At 34.2% G+C, this 17,012-nt stretch overlaps 1 protein-coding gene, 2 non-coding genes and 1 pseudogene across 3 annotated transcripts; 1 reads left to right on the top strand and 3 right to left on the bottom strand.

Moving 5' to 3' along the window:
- Positions 1 to 1,011: 1,011 nt before the first annotated feature.
- Positions 1,012 to 1,156, bottom strand: LOC120211721 (annotated as a pseudogene).
- A 303-nt stretch (positions 1,157 to 1,459) lies between these two features.
- Positions 1,460 to 1,530, bottom strand: TRNAG-GCC. Its single transcript has one exon. It is a non-coding gene; the product is annotated as a tRNA-Gly (tRNA).
- Positions 1,531 to 3,513: 1,983 nt separating this feature from the next.
- LOC120211661 (TSL-kinase interacting protein 1-like) lies at positions 3,514 to 10,092 on the top strand. The gene is made up of 14 exons (XM_039210160.1): positions 3,514 to 3,707; positions 5,099 to 5,288; positions 5,409 to 5,491; positions 5,566 to 5,613; positions 5,712 to 5,821; positions 6,303 to 6,387; positions 6,489 to 6,768; positions 7,082 to 7,216; positions 7,319 to 7,476; positions 7,574 to 7,812; positions 7,895 to 8,264; positions 8,801 to 9,205; positions 9,296 to 9,421; positions 9,560 to 10,092. Exons 2-14 carry the CDS (start codon positions 5,153 to 5,155, stop codon positions 9,782 to 9,784), a joined length of 2,400 nt encoding a protein of 799 aa, XP_039066091.1. The 5' UTR covers positions 3,514 to 3,707; positions 5,099 to 5,152; the 3' UTR covers positions 9,785 to 10,092.
- Positions 10,093 to 13,998: 3,906 nt separating this feature from the next.
- On the bottom strand, positions 13,999 to 14,097 carry LOC120211722. Its single transcript, XR_005524629.1, has one exon. It is a non-coding gene; the product is annotated as a small nucleolar RNA snoR113 (small nucleolar RNA).
- Between the last annotated feature and the right edge of the window lie 2,915 nt (positions 14,098 to 17,012).

Raw genomic sequence — 17,012 nt, 5'->3', positions numbered from 1 at the left:
AACAAAATGTATCGACCCATTTAGGTTTTTTAGTGGGTCCAATTTTCATAAGCATGTCCATAACCTTCGAGATTTGGTAATCATATATCGTACATAAGCATTATAGATCTTATGTCATGTCAAGATTAAAGTCTTAAATTAATTCGTACATAAGTGTTATAGATCTTATGTCATGTCAAGATTAAAATCTTCAATTAATTCGTACATAAGTGTTATAGATCTTATGTCATGTCAACTGTACCCGAAACTAATTAATATCCAGGATCGTTTTAGCATATTATCGAATACCAAAAATTGACATTTACATTGTCAATTAGCATATATACCACTACAGTTTCTCGGATAAAGCTTTTAGCTCAATTTTCATGCTAAATCAAGGCAATTTAATAAGTTGTCATAAGGATATCAATTCCCCACAATATGTTAACATACTCAAGTATATCAAAACATGGAATTTTCATAACAAAACATATCAAAGCATACCTTAACAAGTGACATGTAATCCAATTACTCTATTTGATCCAAATTCACAACTTAGACAATTATAAAGATGCATTCCTACACAAACAGAAAACAAATACAATAAACATATTTATGGACTCGATTTTAACTATAGTTGCCTATTCTGAGCTTACTGTTTATGTCTCATATTGTCGATTATTTGATAACCTTTAATTTCACTTGACTTTAGAGGATTCCACCAAATCCACTTGAGCTTCAATGAGCTTCAAGGAGAGCATCTGAAGACATGCCTCATACCGGGTGGAAGAGGCAGAAAATGGACTATCCTCACTGACCATATTACTGAAATACTAATATCAAACCCTATTATCATCGAATTGTATCCGAACTGGCGCACCCTTTCTAAATAATTGATAATTACATATGCTTATACTTGATAATTTTTTAGATGGAATCGATTGAGAGGGACCTAACCAATACAGTTTTCATGTTACTGCAAGAGTGGTTGCAGTTAACGGTTTTACTGGTGTAGTTGGAGACCTTTGGCAAATCTAGGGATAAACCACATATAATGACGTAGGATCTCCCGCTTTGGGGAGACCTTAGGCAAGCAGCCCTGCAAAAGTGCAATGGAGATCGTATGCCTAGGCCATGAACCTTGTTGATCACTCATTAACCCCGTCCAGGTAAGTAAGTTGGAAAGGAGCTAGGCGCCTCCATTCATGTATTTCTTCCATGTGGGGATAATTGCCTCAACATGAAATATCTCCGAAACACAAAAAATAAGGTAGATTTGCTGTATTAGATTAAGAGGAAGTTTTAATGTTCTGAAAGCCTCTATCTGTTTGTTGCTCGACTAAACAAAATAACATTTCAATGAACACAAAACACCTTTCTGCACACACATGAATGAAGTAAGAGTTATCTATCAGACCCCAACTTTCAAAACTGCAAAGGATGAAGGAAAAGTTCATTTTAAAAATATATATAATCAGCTTGCACCAGCCGGGAATCGAACCCGGGTCTGTACCGTGGCAGGGTACTATTCTACCACTAGACCACTGGTGCTTCTTGGTTCTTTTGATTTTGATAAATTATTTTAGTGTTTTTTTTAATTACTGTGTAGCTTTAATGGCATAGACCATTTTTAAGAATATGAGGTCTCACTCTCTTCGTATGGTGGATTTTTTTAAAAAAAAAATAATAACAGATGAATATCATTTTATGAAGTAAACATAATTATGATGAGGGATCAAAGCTCTTAGATGATACAACGATGAAGAAAAGAGGTTAAAAAATCTCATATAATCCTAATTTATTTAAATTTTTATTCAAAATAAAGATAATTAGACAAATAAATCATTTAGGGGTTTGTTTACTTCAGAATGATTAAGCGTTGAATGATTCAAATATTGAATGATTAAGAGGCTCTGTATGAATTAGCTCTGAATGTGACACGCTGTTTGATAATGACTCTGAATCATTCAGAATGTACTTTGATGATGAATTATTCAACACTGTTTTGCTGAATCAATCAACATTGAATCATTCAGTGATGTGAAACAAACACACTGAATGTTGAACGGTTTAGCATTCAGCGCTAAACGATTCCATTCAGAGCTAAACGATTCCATTCAGAGCCAAACAAACAGCCCCTTAATCGTTTTAGTTGTCAACATGAACATCACTAAAAAATATCACATTGTGGTCAATTTACGACAAACAATATTGATAATACCATGACATCGATCGTAATGTTAGTGCGAGAAGGATATATATTACTTGTTGTCTACGTTATATCAAATGATGGCATTGGTTTAATGGGTTGGCGCTTACTACATCATCAGAGGGATCTTCAATACCACTTGCCCCTTGTGTGTTTATATATTTTCTTATAAATTAAAATAAATTTAGTCTTCCAATCGAATGATGATACTTGTCATCAATGACACATGATATTACTTGATTCGAGGCTTAAATTTATTTTAATTTATTAAAATTATGATCAATTTGAAAGAATATTTAAGTAATAGGGACCAATTGTATAATTATACTAAAATGTTTTAATTGTCACATCACCTACTCTGTTAAATGTTAACTGCAGGTGGCTTGACTAAAACATTTAAATAGTTGGATGATTTAATTGATTAAATTAAAACATTGATGGTCAAAATGAAATCTGACGATATTTAGATGGTCATCCGACTATTAAAGTGTACACAAATGATCATTTGACTAAAGGTGGTGTTTTGTTGAGTCCCTCAATTATTAAAAGTTACAAAATAATCCCTCAACTATAGGATATTATTTTCTTGAGTTCGAAGATTAAAAGTTACAAAATAGTCACCCAATTATTTATATATTTCAAACACTAACTCGACGTCATAATGTTTCAATTACAAGTTCAAAAGTATAATATAAACAAAGAGTCGATATACAAAATACAACTCAAACAGTTATATGATCAGATTTTATCATATATAGGTCAACAGGTTAATGTCCAACTCAAATGATTACCAACTTTTAATAGAAAATGACGAGTTTGAAACATATGAATAATTTGATAACTATTTTATAACTTTAATTAGTTGAAGGATCTAATAAAATAATATCCTATAATTAAATATTATTTTATAACTTTTAATAGTCTAGATATTCAATAAAAATAATGTAATTATAATATAAGTAAGTTCTTAAAAAAAGAAAAAAGTGAATCCATTTTACTACGTGCCTTCCTGGCACGTCATGTGCCCTATCTTTGCTACACTTGTTAATTGCTTAACTTGTCCATTTTATAGAATATATTTATTATTATTTCAATCGCGTGTACATGCGTTTTCGTGTTTAAAATATTTAATAAAAATACATAGAAAAATAAGAAAAATATAGAGAAATATTCCAGTATTTCTTTTTCACGTCAACATAATAATAATATTAGAAAATATTTATGTATATTTGCCGACGCTTATCAAATTATTTCTTTCTATAAAAAGTAAATATTAACTTTATTTTCTTTGTTATTTTTCTTTCAAATTACCAAATAAACTTCTTTTTCTTCAAAGAAAAAAAAGAATTTTAAAACAAAAACTTTAAAAAAAATTAAAGAAAATCCGCTTCCACCGTAGACGTCTGCCGGAAGATTCTTCCGGTGTCAATAGCTTTTCTTCTTTGTTCAAAATCTGAGCTCTGCTGGGGAACCTTTTTTTTCCTCTTCCATTCCTCCATATATCTTTTTACTATTTCAGGTATCTTCAAATTAACTTTACTTTCTTCTTCATTTTCTTATTTTTTTTGGGTGTGTTATTAAGCTTTTGCCGATCAATTTTTAATGTAGTTTGAAACCCTAGCTCTTGTTTTGCTGTTTAAGTTATTGTATGTTCTTATGTTTTTCTTTCTCCTATTTAGTTTATTTTGATGTGGAAAACTGGAATTAAATTTGGTCAACTAGTTGTACGGTTGACTTTAGCTTTCTCTGCTTGATTGGATCTAATGCGCTTGAAACAGATTAGGCTAGCAATCTTCGTTTTTTTTAAGGTTTCTCGCATTTCTTAGCAACTGGACAGTTTATTTTTTTCCCTCCTTTTTTGAAGTCTGCATATTTTAAAGCTGTATAGTTTTTTCCTTTTTGTTGAATTCTGTTGTCAGCAGATGTATGCCGACGTAGAATTTATTGGTTTTAGGGTTTATTGGTATAAGGAAATTCAAATGTTATCAAGACAAATAATGAATGCTTAAGAGCAGGGATTCAAATAGCAGTCCGCTATCGGAACACTGGCCGTTATATAGCGGTAAAGGTGTTGTCCGAAACCGTTATTTCACAACTGCAATACCCACAATGACAGCAATAGAACCCGCTATTGTCGACCGCAACGGCGATTTAAATCCTTGCTTAAGAGAGAATGTTTTGCTTGGGATGATATTCTTAGTTTCTTCTAATATGAAGAGCGGTTGCGTGATGCATTGAAATGAGTTACTTAGTTTCACTGTTGTTGAATGTAAATAAATATTGTTCTGCACTTTGTTTATTGAATTGAACAAATAAATTTGAAAGAAGAATTTATTTACCCAGAAAAATCAAATAATCATTTGCTTGTGTATTAAGATATAAACATGTTGACTATGATAGTCGCATTGGATGATACAAGGCGTTCTTGGTGTTCACTTAGTTGCATGTTTGGTTTTGAATTTCTTGTTTCTAACTATGACAACAGGTTTCTGATCCAGAAAAAAAAAATAGGTATTCAAATGGTATTATCGGATTATGCCTTTGCTTCACTGGTGTATAAAATTGTTTTTACCATTTACCCAAAAAAATATGTTTTTAAATGTTTTGATTGATTTGAAAATTTACAGTATAATACGAGATGATAGGAAACTGATCAATATTGTTGTTGATTGGTTCTGTGCAGCCATTCATGATCCTATCTTTCAATAAGAATCTCTTGTATTTGTTGAGAGTCGGAAAGGGGAAACTTTTTATTTTCACTACTTTCTTGAGGAAATGGATATTTATGCTTAACTGTATTATCTTGAGGTCTTCCAGCCTGCTTATTTATGACTATTATGATTTGTGTTCCTTTATTCTTTGTCTTTTCCAGTTTTCTATATATGATCTTAAACTAATTCATTGTGACAGAGCTTCTTTATTTTATACGCATCTGAAGGAGGAGGAGGTATTAGTTTTCATGTGATGCCGTCAACATGCAAACTGTCACTGGTCTCCTCACCGTCGGAAGCACAACATAATCAAGAAAATGTTCCCATTCAGATTGGAGATCATGATGTATCTTCATCCACTTCAAATAGTACTGTGCCAGAGCAACGTGGTATGTGAATGCACTTTGATGCTCCTTATAATGATTTTCATTGTTTCTGTCTATGCACAATCACCATCTATGGAAAGTAGTGATTGTGCCTTTAATTTTTGTATGAATGATCTAATGCAGCTAAAAAGCCTACTCGGCAGTGGGCTGCTTGGACACGTCAAGAGCAAGAGAGTTTCTTCACTGCATTACGACAAGTTGGGAAGGTATGTCAAGGTTACTTTTGTTTTGGCTTTTAACTTTTTTCTGTATAATATTTCCTGACATACAGTACTTGCAGAATTTTGAGAAGATCACATGTCGTGTTCAAACTAAAAACAAAGATCAGGTGATCTGCTACTGTATTTATTCTGATTGTTTATTGATACAAGTCAGACGTTCCTTTGTCAATATTTTGATGTGCCTTTTTTCTTATTGAATTTGTAGGTCAGGCATTATTACTATCGTCTTGTGCGGCGCATGAATAAACTTTTGGGTCCGCGATTATGTTTAGATGCCAAAAACTCTAAAGATACTAATGCAGCAATGCTTCGCTGGTAATGTTGGGAACTTTGCCTTCATTCTAAAACTCTTTTAGACTTGGCCTTTATTTCTATTGAGAGTAGAGTTGTTGAACTGGGATGACCCACTTCAACGCAATAAGCCGCCTACCCGCAAGTGGTAGATGCCCTTTGAATATTAGGTGTATAACTATGTTGAATCTTCGATTAATATCCATTTTGAGGGCATATTTAATATGGACCTTTGGAGAACCACACCCCAAAAGATAGCTATTGAGGTGGGAGAGCCTAGGTTCATATAAACCCCACAAGGAAGCTCACATTTTTCGTATGTGGGATCCAAGTCCCATACCTTGCAATTGGCACATATCAATATGATACAAACATTCTTTATGGCCCATTGTTAAGCACGAGGATTAGAAACCTGATTAAAGGAGTTTTTATGATATCATTTTATGACAAAGATTCATTAACTGAGGCTCTTTTTCTTTATTTAAAATGCCTTCTTCTTTTACAGGTGGTCTCTGCTGGAAAAGTATAGCTGCAGAGCTTCTAAGCTTCATCTAAAACCGCGAAGATTTAAAATTTTTGTTGAAGCTTTGGTTAGTCAGAAAAATCTTTGTAACGCATTTTTGCTTTCCTTTCCATTGAATGCCACATTTTATGCTTGTTCTGGACTGATTTTTCTGTTGTCCCTATGAAGGAGCATCAACTCTTGAAAGACCGGAAGAAGAATGTAAGAAAACGATCCTGTCAAGGGGAGAATAGTTCACCTACATCTCCAAACAATTTCACAAATCAGAGTAGGGCTTTGGGACATGATGCTCATATGGTCAAACTGTTTCTTGTAGAAAGTCAAAACATTCATAAATTAGGACCTGGGAAAGGGTCATTTAAGCGTAATAACAATGTAGGTGTCAGTCGTAGCAACAGTAAAGGAGAGTCAAATACCATGAAACCGGCAAGACAACGGCGGAAACCAGGTAATTTTACCCCCCAGCCCAAGTAGATAAATAAACAAAATGAAACTATATCTCCAGATTCTTGTAGCACAATAGCACAATTGGGTTTCCAACATTTACATTCACTTTTATGTATTTCTGTCATGATGTTATAGATGTTCAGTATTATAATAAACATTTCTGTTGATGTCAATAGTCATTACCGGTTTTTTCGTAATAATAACCTACATTTTACTCTTTTTCGATTCTGTTCTTGCTTTGTATGGCCATTTCTGTCAATGTTCATTTTCCATTCACATTTAGGTAAACTTGTTTTTCTATACAATGCTTGTAGGTGCCTCATCATCTGCATATAAAAAATGGGAAAAGGCTGCAATTGCTGGAGTGTCTTTGGTTGCTGATGCTGCTGAGCATTTGGAGAGAACGATTAATGACAAAGAAGATGAGCATGAACAGAACGATACTGCAGGTGATGTTGAACTTAATCAATTTATCAAGTATTTCCTTGAAATGAATTAAAAATTACCATGAATGTGGGAAAATTCATAACGCCAAATTTTTTCTACACCAGGTCCAGGGCATAAGATTCTTGATCCAGTTGAAAATATTGAGCCTCCTTTGCCTACTTTCCCTCAAAACCCTTTCACAGAGAACAATATACATGCTGCTGGGAAACTTAAGCTCCAACTCTTTCCAATTGATGACAGTACTAGAAGAGCCTTGGAAATGGTGAGCACCTAAAGGAAATTATTAATGATTTTGATAAATCATCAAGCATTATAACTCAGGCATTTTAAGGAAATAATTGGTCTTTCTCTCCTGTCAGAATAAACACAATCCACATTTGGAACTCACCCTTAGTACACGAAAGAAGATATCATCAATATTAGAGCATTTGAATAGAAAATGGGGAAACTCAAGTATAGCATCAGGAAAGCTTATGCTTTTCCCTTATGGTGTTCAAAGAGAAAACCTTAGGGGTCATCAGAGATGGACTCAAGCAACCATCCTCAGTGCAGCAGATGTATTTGCAATGGTGGGAAGCCCCCAAGTATTTCGCCTAAGGTTATTTCCCGTCTATTTTTTGTCAGATCTCATTGCCATGTGTGATATATAAGAAGTACCGATAAATATGTTCTTTTTAAAGGTATGGTTGGCTTTCTGATGCTGAAATTGCATCTTTGTCGGGGCAAGCACCTGTTTCCTCATCCTACATTCCAAGTTTGCATAATATGAACCTAGAAAGTAGTAATGGCCAAATTGGGGAAGAAGTACAAGCTGTCTCATCTGATGGTGATCAGTGTTGGAAACTTGCTGATTGTTGCAAGAATCAGTTAATGTTACAGAAAGAAAATCAAGTCCTTGAACCTTCTTCAGGTGATTTTCACGAGATTAATACATGCATTAACACTAGTTCTAAAGATAATCTCAGGGATTTCCATGTTCCCGCAAGAAATGCATCATTAGATAGAAGTGAGGCTTGCAATGTTGCTATCTTGAGACGATCGGAGGATATGGTAAGTGTCAATCATGTCTTAAAGAATTTGAATCTATTTGAGATTTTCAGCTATTGCTTATGATTTAAAACTTTCCAACTTATTCTAGCCCAAAGCTCCGTGTCTTGTGTTTATTATTATAATTCTGGTTATCTGTTAGCCTTTGTTTAGACTTATCAATGAATTTTATTCATTACCCTGAGCTTCACAAAATAGTCTGCTCAAAATAACTGAACTTATCTGCTAGTGCATTAGATCATCTCTTCTGAATTTTACTATTAGCACCAAAGGATTCATAGGAATCTATTTACATAAAAATTCTTCGACACTTGCACATTATCCTTTCAGTTCTAGTTCTTGATGGGCTTCCCTTTCAACCAACATACCAGATGTCAAGCAAATTCTCTCTTTTTTCCTCTGCCCACCTGGTTGTTTCTGGATTTCTTTCAAAGAAAAGCTGTGCCTACTTTAAACATCCACCATCTAGTATACATGAAGAGTCTACATATTGCATTACCGTATGTTTCTGACATTTTAACTTTCTTTTGTTTGCTTAGGATGATCAGAGATTGAAAAATAGCACTGCTGCATTATCTGCTGGAGAATGGGCTGACAGCCTGACAAACATAAGTGTTGGAGATCTTCTTGCAGAAGTGCCTCACAGCTTCGATGATAACTGTGCTGACCACCCTGTTCCAGAAAGCTCATTATGTCATCAGCAGATTCCATTCAGCTGCGACTCTTTCGATGCAGCTATTGCTGCTCATATTTCTAAGCATCAAAACAAGAAGGAGGTTCCATCATTGGCATCCCGTGCATCTTCCATCTGGGATGCTGAAGAAACATGTGACGCCTTCTTATTTTCAAAGAATCGTAATCCTAGTACAGACATTGCTAGATTATCTGATGCTGCTTACCCATCAGCCTGCGAACAGATCGCAAGATCTGACACACTAACAGAGGTTTATTTACTTCCAATCACACAATTTGATTGTCTAGGTTGAGGAATAATTAACTAAGCCTAAAAAATGTTTATTATGCTTTTCATGCAGTCACCTGATCGAGAGGAGACAGCGGAAGATATTGCTTGTGAAGACCTCGTGGACAAGCGTCGATCTGATCCCCACATTATGGATACTACAGAAAAGGTTTTCAATGGGCTGACTGACATTTATTGGGTATGTTATCTTTTCTAAGCCATTGATAGCATTAGGAAAGCTCCTTTGTTTTGTTCCGAGGCTTCGTACTCGGAGCTTCTTTAATAAGTCATATATTCTTTAGACAACCGACTATCTTTCTTGTTCTCCACATCGCAGCCTTACTCTTTAGGACCACTAGAACTCGATGCACAATCTCGTAAGTATCACAGTGAAGATTTGATATTAGGTGATAGCCTTGGAAGTTTGAACCGTCTAATAGCCAGCAGTCTGGATGCATTTCAAAATTGCTCATTTTTCGGGTTGGACAAGAAAGAATCAACCTCAACAGTCGAAGCTCGGGACACTGCACCCACGGCTTTCAGAATTGGCAGCGAGGGTTGAAAATCTCCATCGAGTTCTATATCGGGATGACACTAATCGAGAGCAACGGATTTTGTTGTCGGAAAACCTTTGAATACCGAGACTAATTACGGGTCTGGCTGGTGGACAGGACAGGTCTGAGTTTATTAGAGGATTTCCTCCTGACCCTAACGAACGAGCCTCGTCGACTTGTACAAATAAACTGAAGCACTTCACTTTGTTTGTGATGTGAGGATCAACCAATGAACTCGAAAATAACCGAGGGTGAGCCGTTCTAATATAAACAATTTGCACAATCTTTAATAGGTATGATGAAAAATTTTAGTAAGTTATAATATACAAATATTTAATTGTTTATTATTTAAGTAATTACGTTTGTAAAATATGTGTGTTGTCAATTAGTTAAAAAAATTATAAACATACACTACTTTATAGTCATCTCAGACAATTAAAAAAATACAAAAATATATAATTGTTTACAATTTATTTTTTGTGTGGATAATTTTAGATTTTATTACCCAAGATGCAGAGTTCTTATGTAGAAAAAATCCCAACAATGGGATAAATGATACAAGATTATCCCAACAATGGCATAAAGGACTGCTTACTTACAACATAATTGGATGGTCAACACCCTAACGATTACATAGGTAAATATTAATATTATCTAATTTCCTTAATTGGATACGTACAATCTCCTTAATAGAGTTCATCATTTCTTTCACACTTCTTGTGGTTCATCGGTACAGTCTTTTGTTTCTTTCCTCCCACAGTGAGTAGATGAAAGTGCACCAAGCAAGTTTCAAGGTAGTAGTGAGGAGAGACTTTCCTTTCCAAGCACTACAGGCCCAGTCTAACATGCTCACCCATCGTAAACGAGGAGTGCATAAGCCAGAGAGATTCAGGATATCATTCCACAAGGAAACTGCATGAGGGCATTCATTGAACAGGTGGTCCCTAGTCTCCATAGCCTCATTGCATAGTATACATGAGCTGTCAGTAGTGATTCCTATTCTAAGAAGCCTCTCTTTAGTTGGGAGTCTATCAAGAAGCGTCATCCATGTAATCGTGCTATGTTTTGGAATGTGTAGAGGAAACCATATCAATTTGTGCCATGAGACTTTATCTCCTTTTACCCGAAGTTTTTTCCAGAAATCATTTGTCTTTGTAGCTCCTGTAGATAAAATAGGGATGGCAACTGTCCTGAGTTTCAATAAGCGCCTGATACACCATCTACAATTGGCCATATCTTCCATAAACATAAAGTCTTTATCCTTGATAACGTAGCTTTTAATCAAAGCAGCCCATAATGATCCCTCTCCAGCAAGGATGCTCCTGATAAGTTGTATCATATATGCTTTGTTTTATGTTTTGATATCCTTAATTCGAGTCCTCCTTTAGATTTGGCTTGGCATATTTTTTGCCAGCTGACTCTTGCTCCAGTGGCGGCCTTTTCAGATGCTTTCCAGAAAAATCTAGAGCAAAATTGCTCAATCCTGTAAATAATAGTCTGAGGCAGAATTAATTGTCTGCATCAGTAGTTGGTTATACTGAATAGGACAGCTCTGATGAGTTCTAATATGCCTGCATAACTCAGGTGTTTTTTGGACCAGTAATGAAGCTTTAATTTGATCTTTTCAATAAGAACTACGCAATCTTTTTCAGTGAGTTTTCTTGTGACTAAAGGAACCCTTAGGTATCTCACCGACAAGCAACCATGTTTGAATCTTGTTGATTGTAGAATATGTTCGAGATTTCCGATTGAGATACCAGAAGTATATAGTTCACATTTGGCAGCATTAAGTTTTAGACCAGACATTTCATAGAATTTGTCCAAGACGCTGATGACTCCAGCAACAGATTCGATGTTTCCTTTACAGAAGATAAGTAGGTCATCTGCAAAAGAAAGGTGAGTGAGGACAATCTTCTTACATTTAGGATGGCACCCAAACAAACCTTTAGCAGCAGCCATGTTGAGGATTCTACAGAGCACATTCATTGCAAGAACAAATAAGATAGGAGAAAGAGGTCACCTTGTCTTATTCCCCTTGCACCTTTGAAGAAGCCAATCAAACTTCCATTGAAAGAAATGAAGTATCTTGCTTCAGTAAAGCAGGTTTCAATCCAACCAATGAAAGAATTAGGGAGTTGTAGAGCCTTAAGGATGGAAGAAATGAAACCCCAGTGAAGAGAGTCAAAAGCTTTTTGTAGATCAAATTTCAGGGCACATCTAGGAGAGATAGTTTTCCTTCCGTAGCCTCTCGCCAGTTCTTGAGTAAGGAGGGTGTTGTCAACAATATTTCTTCCTTTGTCAACATCTAGGAGTGATATTTGCTTCCGAGGTTACTAATTTTTACTCGGGTCTTTTAGGAACGGCAGATTCCGGGGTAAAAACTGTGACCCTAATCTTCATAAAGATCTAATGCAATTTAATTTGCCATTAGATTGTTCTTCCAATCTTGTAAAGGAAGTTACTGGTGAAGAGATCAAAGAAGCAATTTTCAACCAGGGAAATGACAAAGCTCCAAGTTCTGATGGATTCACTCCATACTTTTTCAAAAAATCTTGGTCGGTGATCGGAGAAGACGTCGTAAAAGCTATTAAATACTTCTTTCAAGAGACATTCATCCTTCCGGCATTCAATGCTACTACCATAGCGGGGTTCCAAAAGTCCCAAATACCAACAATGTTAGAGATTTTCGGCTTATTTCTTGTTGTTCTGTAATATACAAGACAATCACAAAGATCTTAGTCAAAATTGTTTACAATTTAAGTAACTGTTTATATTTGTTTTTAAGTAATCTAATTTTTATTCAAATAAATAATTTTATGTTAAGAGTTTACAATTTAAAATTGTTTGAAAGTGATTACGTAAGAATATAAAGTATATAAAAGTCATGATACTTGTCTCATATTTAACACAATATTAAAATGTATACCTTTTTTAACTTAAAGAAAAAGTAAATTACATTTCATCTTTAAACTATAACTATCATTTTAAATTAATTACTATACTTTTTTAATGTTTTAATTTCATCTTTAAATTGTTCTCATCTTTTTAAATTAATCCTCAAAATTTTAAATACTTTAATTTCATTCCGAATTATAACATTCTTAAATTGATTCCAAACATTTCAATTTATATTATTATATATTTGAAAAGAAATTAATTACATCACCTGATAATCAGATAGTTAAACCAAATTATATTATCATACATTTGAAAAGAAATTACGTTAAATAATAACTAAAATCAATTATATATTTGGATGAATTTGAAATCAATTTTATCTCAAACTATAGGTATATATTAATCACATCACCTGACCATAAGAACCGAAACTCTAACTACATGCATCTGCCAAAGATATAACAAGGCGATAAACCACGTGTTTTGCAGTGATTTAAGCTCAACACAACTTAAAAGACAAATCGTGAACAACCATCCTCTTTCACCATCACAAGATATATAGCATAATCCCAAGCTAAAAGCACTCATTACAACATATGTAACTCAAGACTGAATAACAATCCAGAGCCTTTCCAATCTAAAATTGAAAGATAACAAGCCAATGAGTTCCATGCAAAGGCGACTAAGCCTACAACATGCAGCTCCCAAAAGATATACAACACTGCACTCATCAGTAGCCTCCTCATCATCTTTACCTATACTTTCTTCTTTCACAAGGAAAGTGCATACAGTTTACCATGATCAGTGATCACATAAGTCAATTTCAACCGATTCACACAATGGAGTCAATGGCATCAAGGTCAAACCAAATGCTTGTTGGTATATCAGAATTCACTTGACCGTGTATCGACGATGCCATGCAAAATGTAGATCTGTAAAGTCCCCCATACCATAGCGTTTCCTCTAAAACAAACAGAGGAGCAATTAAAGATACCAAATCACAGAACCCCTAGTATGCCATATGTGAAATTAATAGTGAAATACACATCGACGAGGACAAAAACAATATTTTATATCAGGGATGCAAATAAATTTAAGCTGCAAAATTATATCATCAATAGAAAATACAAATAAAATAACTAAATCATGTGAGAATTTAAAATTTCTAGGGTGCTCCTTCCATACTGCAGATCGAAGTATCCCAAACAAAACAATCAAGAATACTAGTAAAAAAGAACTGAATTTCTCCAGTAAAAGAGTCATCTGCCGCATCTCTACAACTATCATATAAGGATTTGTAAACCCTAAGGAAATCAAAAGAGTATTGGCTCAGCACAAACACCTTATCGCAACAAACATCATACTACTACCATCCCAAAGAGCGGTAGCAGCCGTAAGTCCGGCCTTTGTGTCATCACAGCCAGTAACAGTCACAGTTAAAACGAAAACGAACAAAAGAATGAAGGAATTAGGTTAATTTTCTGGTTGATGCAAGCAATGGCCTCTTTATATATCTCCTTGTATATATCTCTGCTACTGATTTGAATGTTTTGAATAGAGTTTTTACTTGTATTTGGGTACTGAACCCTACCAAAGCAAGCCCGCGGGCTTTTCATTAATATATTGTGTTTCTTTTATAAATTTCAAACTTTAAGAGTTCGTTTAGACACTTATATAATTATAAAAGCATTTTATAAAAATTGTGCAATAATAAAACTGCAATTATAATAACCTTAAATTAGTTATTACACTATTTTTTATCCTTCCCCCTATAAATTTAAAGGTATAATTGTAAATGATCTTTAGAGAATGTGGTTAAAAATTTATAGTCTCCCCTAAATTAGGAGTTCAATATTTACTAAGTAAAATTTTTCTTCCCCTCCACTTAGGTAGAAATTGTTCAAAAGATAAAAAGGGTTAAACTATGCAAACAGTCCCCTTTGTTTTCGGTCTGACCATGTATCCTAACGTTATCGATTCGTTCGATTTTAGTCCTTCAGTCGTTAACTCTTGTTCGATTTAATCCCTCAGCTATGTCACATATTCGTTAAGGGTTAATGATAGAGGGACTTAAACCAGACGGATTGATAATGTTTGGAACCATTTACCCCTAAATTGGTTACCAAAGTTGACAAACACTACAACAGAGTTGGTCTATTGCGGTGTTTTTTAGTCCTATAACGACGTTTTAAAGCGCCGCTAAAAATATTTCTGGCGCGAAAAAATGCTACAAAAAGGGACTATTAGTATAGTTTACCCAAAGAAAAGGGGTGTTTTTTTAGTCCTAAACAAAAGGGACTATTCGCATAGTTTACCAAAGAAAATATAATTGAGAGCCCTCAATTACATCTATTTTTATATAGTTTAGGGTTAATTACAATGTATTATATGTTTAGAATTTTCTTAATTTATTGACAACACACACCTTACAAATGCAGCTGCTTGAACCTATAATCTTTAAGGATAATAATTTTTTCTTCTACCATTGAGGCCACTTGATAGAATTTTAGTTATATGTAATTTAAATAAATTATATAAATTAATATAACATTCAAATAACGTTAGACCTTAATAATTCTATACCTAGAGATAATTATAGGATATGTGACATGTATATTATTTTAATATGGTTTTCTATTTTTAATAGAGATTTTTTTATGTAAATAGAATTCCTTATTTTAACTACACATTTAATACTTAACGTTACTTTTTAAAACAATATCTAACATTCAATTTAGGTTTCAATTTGATACCTCATAGTTAGAAACTTAATGTTAATTAATGGCGATGTTGATGTAATTTTAACCAATAAAGTGATGACACATGTAATCACCTTAAAGAAGTAAAACCAAAGGGGAAAAAACAAATATGCACTACAACAAAATATAGTTTTAGTGGTGTTTTTTTAGTCTTATAGCGGCGTTTTTAAGCGCCGCTAAAAGCGCTTGCGGCGATTAGAAAAACGCCGCAACCGCAAGAAGCACCGCTGAAAACAGCGTCGCTAAAATTAGCGGCGTTTGAGAACCAAAAACGCCGCTATAGGTCAAGATCTATGGCGGTGTTTTTGGAACAAACGCCGCAAAATGTCGAGATCTATAGCGGCGTTTATGGAACAAGCGACGCAAAAGGTTAGACATTTAGCGGTGTTTTTGGAACAAACACCGTAAAAGGTCATATCTATAGCGGCGTTTTTGGAACAAACACCGCAAAAGGTTAGATTAATAGCGGTGTTTTTGATACAAACACCGCAAAAGGTCAGATCTATAGCGGCGTTTTTTGATACAAACGCCGCTAATTACCATTCTTTAGCTAAGATTAATTGATATTTTGCATATTTCATTTTTGCTATAAATCACCTAAATTTAATATCATGTTACTTTATATAAAAAACAACCATAAATTTTAACAACAAAATAAATTAAAATTTATAAACATTAAAATTAAATGTAATGTAGCTTTGATGTTCATTACTTCGAAAATATTGAGTTCAATTCCACATATGGAAAGAAAAATAAATTAGTATGCATATAATATAAGCTACAAATGCCATTTGGCTGGATTCCTGACTTAAAAGTCATTCCAAATTTTCTTGGAGATTCAACTTCTGCAACTCCTCCCATTTTTCTTTGTCTGCAACCATTTTCAAAGTTATTGGACATTTCTTAATGGAAAGCATAAGCGAATGATGGTCTCTTGCAACCTTCAGGACTACGCCCACCGCTGCCCACAATGAAACCGAGAAGAGCCTTATAATCAGATATAATTTCTAAAAATGGTTGTTACAGAATGAATGGTTGATTAGTTTCAAGCTTGAAGGCATGCAAGGTCTACTTTCTCAAAGAGAACTTGCCTGTAATAAAGTTCCCTTTTATTATTTATTTGTTATACATCTTTACCCCCGTCACAGTCGTTGAAAATGAAGGATACTTACGCTCTAAGTGAGACTTTGACCAAAAATTCAATAATGGCATCCTAACTAAAGCTCTGTCCAAGTACCATTCTATAGAATAACTGATAGACCACAATTGTTATCCTGAACACATAAGTTAACAATATCTTTATCATAAAATGTGTAAAAGAAATCATGAAATGACATAACATGTTGATTTCAAATAATCCGAGATGTCGAGTAATATATGGAGTGTTTTATACAGCATAATTAAAAGAGCAAAGGATAAATCTATAAATTGAATACCCATCATTCATCAAGGTTTCTCCTTCAATTATGGTGCTCAGCTTTTTGCTAGCACCAAGATCCTTCAATAATGCCACAACAGCAACAGGATCAATGGCACTAAGAAGTCACCCAAGCAACAATGATGTTTTCCAGTTCCACTC

The sequence above is a fragment of the Hibiscus syriacus genome, unplaced genomic scaffold (assembly GCF_006381635.1).
Source record: "Hibiscus syriacus cultivar Baekdansim isolate YM2019G1 unplaced genomic scaffold, ASM638163v2 tig00109980_pilon, whole genome shotgun sequence".
NCBI classification, from domain to species: domain Eukaryota; kingdom Viridiplantae; phylum Streptophyta; class Magnoliopsida; order Malvales; family Malvaceae; genus Hibiscus; species Hibiscus syriacus.
This window is presented reverse-complemented; position numbering and strand designations above follow the sequence as displayed.

Bases quoted from the DNA above. Each gene is read 5' to 3' on its own strand.
- LOC120211661 (XM_039210160.1), top strand. From the start codon at position 5,153: ATGCCGTCAACATGCAAACTGTCACTGGTCTCCTCACCGTCGGAAGCA. The intron at 7,217-7,318 runs GTGATGTTGAAC...TTTCTACACCAG, and splicing joins TGAACAGAACGATACTGCAG to GTCCAGGGCATAAGATTCTT. The intron at 7,813-7,894 runs GTTATTTCCCGT...TTCTTTTTAAAG, and splicing joins CCCCAAGTATTTCGCCTAAG to GTATGGTTGGCTTTCTGATG.